At 33.1% G+C, this 9,330-nt stretch overlaps 1 protein-coding gene across 4 annotated transcripts; it reads left to right on the forward strand.

Annotated features, from left to right (window-relative positions):
- The first annotated feature begins 2,860 nt into the window (after positions 1-2,860).
- On the forward strand, positions 2,861-8,139 carry LOC129304604 (tyrosine decarboxylase 2). Of its 4 annotated transcripts, XM_054944317.1 has the most exons (13): positions 2,861-3,015; positions 3,168-3,303; positions 3,602-3,674; positions 3,821-4,051; positions 4,452-4,615; positions 5,145-5,285; positions 5,847-5,906; positions 6,281-6,445; positions 6,562-6,618; positions 6,798-6,862; positions 7,235-7,358; positions 7,621-7,758; positions 7,842-8,139. In XM_054944317.1, exons 2-13 carry the CDS (start codon positions 3,175-3,177, stop codon positions 7,962-7,964), a joined length of 1,470 nt encoding a protein of 489 aa, XP_054800292.1. In that variant the 5' UTR covers positions 2,861-3,015; positions 3,168-3,174; the 3' UTR covers positions 7,965-8,139. The 4 variants fall into 4 exon arrangements, 3 of the variants coding, with proteins under 3 accessions (XP_054800292.1, XP_054800293.1, XP_054800294.1); XR_008591739.1 differs by lacking the exon at positions 7,235-7,358 and having other exon boundaries at positions 7,842-7,981; XM_054944318.1 differs by lacking the exon at positions 2,861-3,015 and having other exon boundaries at positions 3,241-3,303; positions 3,829-4,051.
- Positions 8,140-9,330: the final 1,191 nt, after the last annotated feature.

Here is a 9,330-nt window from a genome sequence, read left to right on the forward strand (position 1 = left end):
AAAATAGTGCAAGTGTGATGGCATGTAACCTAGAATTAATAATCATATACTATTACATAAAATAAATTTAAACTAGAGGCATACAGTAAGAATATGCTAATTCTTAGCCTCCTTAATCTTCTCCCTCTTAACAGTAAAGCTAAAGCTTAAAAAGTGTTAAATGAAAGGATAAGTCTAGTCACTTAGTAATTAAGGTAAAACTTACCTTATGCAATAATATATCAATTATAAAACAAGCACGTGCATATAAAACTAAGCACTTAAAACATACTCACACATATCATAACTCATCATTTTTCATTTTATAACTTTTTTATCTCACATATACTAGGTGCATTGTCACCATATTCTCAGATATGTGAAATGACCCCTTATTCACAGGACTTGCCACAACTCAACATGTGTGACATGTCATATATTTGTACATGCAATGATCAACCAACCTTATAACCTCCTTATTTCCTCAGATTGAAACCATGGGCTATAATATTGAATAGGACTCTGTCTGTGTGACTAGACTATTTAAGCTCACCAATCATGAAGTGTGACCTGGTCAAAGATCACATGACTCACTCTCGGACCACGACTTCCCCCATTCTTAAATCTCTGGGGTGTCTCATATCCTAAACTATTCTTCTCATTAAACTGGTAGAGAAAATTAGGTTTTAGTCTTTCAACAAATTATGAGACAGTCCCTTAACAAACTGTGGAATAAAGTTACACCCTCATGTAGCGGAGGGTAGCCTAAATACCATATAAATTTTTTTTACTCCTAATCCCCAGACGAACTCTCGCCCACTGATCATACCATAAACATACTTACTTATTTTTATATTTTCATTTATTATTTATCACATTCTCACATTAGGTTCGCGATCATATGCTACCCAAGTAAGTATAAATTATCATTTTCAATTATAACACATCAACACACTCTTTTAGTCACAATACTCATCTTCGTCAAAACTATTATCAACTACTCATTTAAAGCACATCATAAACATACAACTCATATTAATTATCACTTTTGCAATTTAAAACTCCTTTTGAAATCTCTTTTGCATGCTTAATACATATCAAAGTGATTTGATAAATATAAGGTGTTCATTGCATGATGCACTTATTTACAAGTCAAAATTTACATTTTAAACACATAATTAACATCCACATTACAATTAATACATAACTACTCCAAATAGGATTCTTTCCGATTACCTCAAACTTTTAAAAGATCAAAAGTTTACCCCTTAATCTGCTAGCTTTCAAGCTTGAATTCCCACACTAAAAAGGTGACCAAGAGCCAAAACTACAATCAACTAAGTTGAATTCCATCAATGTTAATAACTCAAGTATTAAACCCTCATTCTCTACTTTTAAATTGCCCAATGTCCACTTTACATGAGTTTGAGCCTATCCATTGGATTTATTAATTACTTTTAATCTCCCAATAACATTAATGAACTATTAAATTTTCATTAATGGCATCACAATCTTCCAACTACCCATAATAAATGAAATTTTTAGATAATAATGGTGCCTAACAACTCAAGACACTAAAAAATTATTATATTAGGTTTAGATACTATAATTTACTCTTATTAATTCCATTTGAGTCAATAAATTTAGACCCATAACTCATATGGATCGAAAATCCACTTTCACTATCAAACCATAAATATAAACTCACAAATTTAGAAGAAATGAGAAGATTGATGAGTGTGGTACTTACGTTAGGTGTTTGTAGTCTCTAAAATACTCATAATGTCATCCACAAGTAAACCCAGTAGAGCTTGATACTTCTCTCCATTTTCTCTTTTCTCTTGTTCTATCTTATTTTTGTGACTGATAACTGCAGAATTCACATCATATGCTGCGGCACTTGTCCCCATGCGCCACGGCATGTGGCACAGAAAAAGCAAATTCTCACCTAATGGCCCTGTGTACTGCGGCATGTGGCACAGAGACTTTTTAGCTTTTTTTTCTCCACTTTTTGGTTCCTAAATAACCCAATTTCACTTTGGACCTATTTATACCTGAAATTTTAACTAAAAACACTTATTATTCTTCTCTGGCCACACATTACGTCAACCTACTTAATTATCTTAATTAAGCTTAAGAAATCAGGGAATTAAAAATCGAAATGTTACATTACCAATTCTTCCTCTTCTTCCTTCCTCTATTCCATTGCCAAGAAAGCCTATTTTTTTATCTTCAAATATGATTTGCCAGGGGCATTTTGGTCTTTTAACAACAAGACAATAATGTCTTAGAAGGACCTCATTTTTCAAAAGTCACCAACCCTTTTTTAGCAATTAATTTTCCCTTGAGTTTTTTTGGTTGACAATTTTCCCAATTTAATATATTATTTTTATTTATTAAAATAAAAAAAATTATAAAAAATGTAAAAAATTTTAATAAATGTGATCAATAGATTGGAAGGTTCAGATTTAACATAAATGATTTAAATTTAATATTAACTTTTTTATAATTTGGTTTACTAGATATATTATAGATAGTGTGGACTTAATATTAATTTTTTTAAAAATTTTTAATATTAAATTTAAATCATCCATGTTAAATTTGGAATATTCAGACTATTGATCAAATTTAGTAAATTTTTTTAATTTTTATAAATTAGCAATATAAGTTACAAGTATATTTTGGATAGCACATATTTAATGTTAATTTTTTTTGTAATTTTAATAAATTTTTAATTTTAAACTTGAATTATCTATATTAAATTTTCACCATTCAAACTTTTTGATCAAATTTATGAAAAAAATTTGTAATTTTTTTATTTTAATAAATATAAAATAAACAATTTAAACATTAAATTTTTAGACGGTACAGATTTCTATTGTCACCCTCCAGGCAATCCGCGGAGTCGGATTAAATGCCTTTTTCTTCGATACGCTGTCTTCTCTTCTCCACCAATAACCGGAGCGCTGCAGCTGGGATAGAATTTCAGTCCACTTAGTTATCTCCGGCAAAGCCCCTCATTATTCCGAGAGAAATGTAAGTTCCAAGTATCAAACTCTATCCCACGTCTATAGTAATGATTGATGGAGATTAGGCGTTGCCAATTTTCATTCACTAATGAAATGAGTGATCCAATTTCTGTGCTTCGTTCAATGCATAGTCTCAGCCTTGAACTTTGACCTTCGCAGTTGATAAATGTCTAAGGAAAGTGAGTTGAGGCCAATGGACGCTGAACAGCTCAGAGAGCAAGCTCATAAGATGGTGGATTTCATTGCTGATTACTATAAAACAATCGAAAATCTCCCCGTGCTCAGCCAAGTTGAGGTTGCAAAACTTTCCGCATGTTTTACTTGAATATCTTTCTTTCATTTGCATAATCGTTTGTGGCGCATTATAGCTAAATGAGAATGCCGTTTGAACGTGGAACATGACTTCAGCTTGCAATTGAAGAAGGGTAGATATTAGAATTTTTTGTGAAATATGTGCATGGCGCTCTTCTTTTATTGAGTAACTCCGCTGTCTTTCTTAACCTGATCCTTTCTTTTAATCTTTCCATCATGCTTCTACTTTGAATTCATTATGACTATACGTCAGTTATCTATATTTGACTCGCATATTGCAGCCGGGGTATCTACGGATGCTTCTACCAGATTCTGCACCCAATTATCCGGAATCACTACAAGGCATTTTGAGTGGTTAGATTTCTATATTAGAGTCTATTTATGTAAGTTTTACTATTCTAACAACGCGCATCATAACGAGCCATGGCAGCATGCTACTATTTACCTAAAAGACAACGAGATTTTTTCCCTAAAGATGTCTAAAATGTGTCATATATTAGATGTTCAGGAAAAGATACTGCCAGGGGTGACGCATTGGCAAAGCCCAAATTATTTTGCATATTTTCCTTCAAACAGTAGCATAGCTGGATTTCTGGGAGAAATGCTCAGTGCTGGTCTGAACATTGTGGGTTTCAGCTGGATAACTTCTCCTGCAGCAACTGAACTCGAAATGATTGTTCTTGACTGGCTTGCTAAAGCATTTCAGCTTCCTACTCATTTCTATTCCACTGGTAACGCCTTAAACTACAGCACCTATTTGAATTAATTTGACATGGGGAAAAAGAAAACCATGAATCAGAAGAAAAATGGCATAGCTCCTAAAGTTGGGAACCGGGACTCCTTCAGGGATTTTGTTTAACTGCTTACATATTTGTGGTTGTCTATATGGTATAAGTTAGCCTCTACCAAACTTGTTTACTTATGTTGATGCAGCAAATGATAAACCTAATATTGCATGAAGATATAAACTCGTGCTTCAAAATCTGTTGAACTGCGTCCTCAATAAATTTGATAGATATTAAATTTTTAAATCTAAATAGAATTGAATAATTTATCTGGTATACTCTCAATTTTTATACAATGGATCAAACCTACGAAGTGCGGGAAGTCATGTTTAAATTTATATTGCAGGACAAGGTGGTGGAGTTATACAGGGAACAGCAAGTGAAGCTGTACTAGTTGTCTTGTTGGCTGCTCGTGACAAGATATTGCGGAGGGCTGGAAAGAGTGCCCTCCCTAAGCTTGTGATGTATGCATCTGATCAAACACACTCTTGTTTACTCAAAGCCTGTCAGGTACCTTAAACAAGACAAGGAAAAATGAAAAAGAATATATGTTCAAAAGTATATGGCTTTTCTCAATCCTTCCTTCTCCCAGTCCTTAAGTTGACTGCCAACTACATGTCCCTTCCTAAATCTAATAGATAGACATAACATCGTTGAAGCTGCTCACTAGAATCATGAAGTACAAACTTGTATAGTCTATTGTACGGTGATAATGGTCCTTCTGTCCTTTCTTCTTATAATACTTGTGGGTTTCGAACGCCATGTGGTCTTGCAACTACAGTGTTTTGCTCAGACATTTATCTCATTTCCAGTGGTTTTACTTTATACTGTTTTTGTTACAAAATCTTCAATATTCCTTGGCATGAGACAAGTGATGGGGAAATTGAGTGACAATGCATGAGATTAGTCCAGCTTTAGATTTTGCATAGTGAAATAGGAGACATCATTTATGTTGCTCAACTGCAGCATTGAAGTTCGCTTGCTTGTGACAAGATTATTCTGTGATTTAAGAATAATGATATTTGCTGTTAATTGTCAGATAGGAGGACTCAATCCAGAGCTCTGCAGGTTGCTTAGAACTGATCCTTCCACAAATTATGCTCTTTCTCCTGATGTACTTTGTGAAGCAATTTCAAATGACATTGCCAGCGGTTTGATCCCCTTTTTCTTATGTGCTACTGTAAGAACTGAATTTTTCTCATGTTTAATTGGGACATCTCTTTGTATCAAATGCACTAATTTTTCTAATTCCTCTGCTTTGCATTTTTCTTATCTTAACCTCAATCTTTCTCGTATATATTTTTTCAAAAAAAGTTTACTGTAGTTAGCAAATATGACACTATTTTACTGACCTGTGCATTTGTTCAAGCAAGGAATAATGTATCATTCTTTATTTCATTTTATCAGGCTCTATTTGTTGGTTGTTTGCTGTTGAAAATAGTTGTGGTTTGTTACCATTTTATTCATTTTTCTTTTGGGCTCTTAAACAGTATGTTTAAGGATATATGATACTTTTACATAATTTGCGTCTGGACTGTCAGAAGGTCAGATTTTGAGACGATATGAAGTAGCTAATCAATTATTGTGTTAAAAATTCTGAACAACTGAATTTCTATGGTTAGCAAAAATGTATTCTGACTGTACTCTAATACGGAGTAACAATATCTCAAGTCTTTAATGTTTTCCAATACATCAAAATCAAAATTTCTGGTACTTGCCTCATATACTGATCTGTGCACAGGTTGGTACCACTTCGTCAACCGCTGTCGATCCTCTGCCTGCTTTGGGAAAGATTGCAAAGGTAACATCTGTTATTGAATGGGTAATAAAAGCAGTTGGTGTAATTTTCTTCCGCATTTAGTGAGGATAATGACATCAAACCAAAAGATAAATAAGGAAATTGAGTTGGTTGAACATTGGAGATGTCATTTCTATATTTTGTATGAACATGTTAGGAGCATTTAACATTTTCTGGTGCTGACGCCCATTAGCATTGCTGTTGTCTTGAAAATTAGTTGTTGTAAGGCATGTGTTTCTAGATACTTGATTAATTCGAAAGATGCATACAATACTACAATTGCTGTATAATAAACCTATCCAAAGTCATCTGAATGCCAATGGTTTATTCTTTATCTTTTTATCTGATAATGCTTGTAATGCACGTCTTTTTGACAGAGCAATGGAATCTGGTTTCATGTGGACGCTGCTTATGCTGGAAGTGCTTGTGTGTGTCCAGAATATCGCCATTATATTGACGGTGTTGAAGAAGCCGACTCGTTCAACATGAATGCTCATAAATGGTTTTTAACTAACTTTGACTGTTCACTGCTCTGGGTTCAGGTATCTGTGATGCACCATCTTGTACTTATTCTCAATCCCATCTCAGCATTTGTTGACGGTCCAATTTACCTAACCAACAAAAAATATAGAGACATTGTTCAAATTGATGATGACAGGATAGGAGTGCTCTGATTCAGTCACTATCTACAAATCCCGAATTTCTGAAAAACAAAGTATGTCTATAATTACATGCTTTTGGAATTAGTTGAGCTATTTTATAAACCTTTAATGATTATATATTTTGTCTTGAGGGATGAGAAGGTCATAGGGACATACTTTTCAAACTAACACGCGGTTTTAAATTTGTGATAAGTTTTTGTCTAACTATCTTCTTGTACAATTGAAACTTCAGGCCTCTCAAGAAAACTTGGTCATTGATTACAAAGATTGGCAAATTCCTCTCGGACGTCGCTTTAGGTGTGTTTTTTAAAGTTAGCCTTTAGAAATGCTTGTTTTCTTTTTCAAAAGAGATTTTTCATGTTTGTAATTTTATGAGGTGCCAAAAACGCTCATAAATGAGGTTCTTGAAAAAAAAAAAAAAACAAAAGCAGCCTCGTAAATGATTAATAAATGAGCATTATACTTACATTGGAACCTCTAGATCACTTGTGACTGTATTTGGCAGTGTCGTATGATCTTGATTCATACTAGTTCCTGGAGTTTATAAGAACTTAAAACTAAAGGATATTATCAATGATAATTGATAGGTTTCTAATTTTACAAAACCTTAAAGATGTAGAAATACTGGCAAATGTTTAACCTTGCCTATTGACTTGCATGGTGCCCTAGATCCTTAAAACTCTGGATGGTGTTGCGCCTGTATGGTTTGGAAGGTCTGCGAAGTCACATAAGAAGCCACATTGATTTGGCTGCTCATTTTGAGAAACTTGTTTGTCAAGACCCAAGATTTGAGGTAGAGCAGTCGTCTATTTTATTCCCTCTGTTTCTTCTTGATTGATAGAATGAGAGAGATAATAACTGAGAGAATACATGCGCACTTAAGAAAATTTAAAAGAAATTTCAACATATTAATCGCGTTTCTTAATTTGTGTGTTAAAAGTTTAAAACTTTAAACGACAGCTAAAAGGTGTGGAGGGAGTGTCGGATGGAAGACAAAGCAAGTTAATTACTATGAATATCGTATCACAATTTCTTGATCTATTAATTTCATGCAGGTTGTTACACCCCGGACTTTCTCTTTGGTTTGTTTTCGGTTCTTGCCTCTGCCAAATTCTGAAGATGATGGCAATAAGCTAAATCGGGATCTATTAGACTCTGTAAATTCAACTGGGAAAATTTTCATAACACACACGGTATGTATGCGTTACCGGCGCTATGCTCTAGTGTGTCTTTCTTAGTCGTCTTTTCTTGATAAAAATATCAACTTTTTGTGCAGGTTTTGTCAGGAAAGTTCGTTCTACGTTTCGCAGTTGGAGCACCGTTGACTGAAGCAAAGCACGTGACTGCTGCATGGCAGATTTTGCAAGACAAAGCCTCTTCTCTGCTTGGGAGCTCGTAGGACGAATTCAAGATGCTCTCACTCTCGCCATCGTACGTCGACCTCGCATGGTTATGTACTTCACATCATTGCATGGATTACTATTGTCTTATTTATAATTAAAATTTTAAAAATCGCTTTGAATTAGCATTTTTCACAATGCAAGTTAACAATGAAATGGAAATTCATTCGCCCATTCCGTGCTCTCCCATTTTATGAGAAAAAATCATTGTCAGAAGATTAAATCAGTAAAATGGATACATTTATCCAAAGCAGCAAAGCTGACTGTACCACTATTCATATTTTGTCGTTGAAGTTATCATCAATATATCAATATTAAAATTATTAATATATAAAACAAAAATTGATAATAAATTATACATGAACGGGAAGGGATAAAAGTTTGAAAATATAAGGAGAAGAGAATAAATGAGTGATGAATAGTAAAAAGTCGTCCCATTTTATCTCAAGATTTTGAAGATTCAAATTTTCATGTCTTTTCCCTCTATTATATATATATGTATATATATATATATCATTTATTTAATTTAATTTTATCCAATGTAAAACTTTTTATATCACTTAAAGTCTACCCACACTTAAAGTTTCAAGTATGGTTTCATAAACTTTACATATTGAAGACATTACAAACATTATGTCTCTCCATTTTTTGTGATCAGGAACCCTCTCTCTCTCTCTCTCTCTGGTTTTTTTTTTTTTTTGGATTTCAAATGGTACAATACACATAAATTCTTATGAGTTTTCATATGATTTATACGTCTTATTTTATTGATTTATTAGAAACTAGAACGTACAATGAAGAACTTATAATGAAAAACCTATTATAGTTGGTAAAGACTAAAAAGGTTTTTCATTTATATAGCCTGTTAAGTTGTGAATGATTTCCCCGTGCTTACAGAACAGTTGCGCTGGAAGTAATCTTTTCTAAATACTGTAAATGAGTTTGATGCTGATGGATATTATAAAATCTGAACTGGATATTGAATATCAAGCATAGCACTAGTACAGGAAATTAATAAAGTATGATTTAGGGAGAGGAGGACCACTTTTCTTTTCTTTTAATTTGTCCAATTAGTCTAAAAATTAAATATACAGCTTGTTTAATAAAAATTCATAATTAAAATGTAACTATACCATAAATATCATAATAAAAATAAAGGGAAGCAAGAGGTGGCAATAAAAAAAATAGTGGATAAATTTAAAAATGAAATTTTTCCTCCAAAATCATCTCATATGTGGAGAGAAAAATTGAAAATAAAAACATGTGAATTTTACAGATTCTCTCCTCTCTAATTTTCCTTTTGTAGTCCAGCAGAGTAAAATGTTATTTTCTTTTCACTTTTTTCTCCCCTTACTTTTTTCTCCA

Source organism: Prosopis cineraria, unplaced genomic scaffold (genome assembly GCF_029017545.1).
Source record: "Prosopis cineraria cultivar Desert tree isolate PC_DT_omini unplaced genomic scaffold, ASM2901754v1 PC3, whole genome shotgun sequence".
Lineage (NCBI taxonomy): Eukaryota > Viridiplantae > Streptophyta > Magnoliopsida > Fabales > Fabaceae > Prosopis > Prosopis cineraria.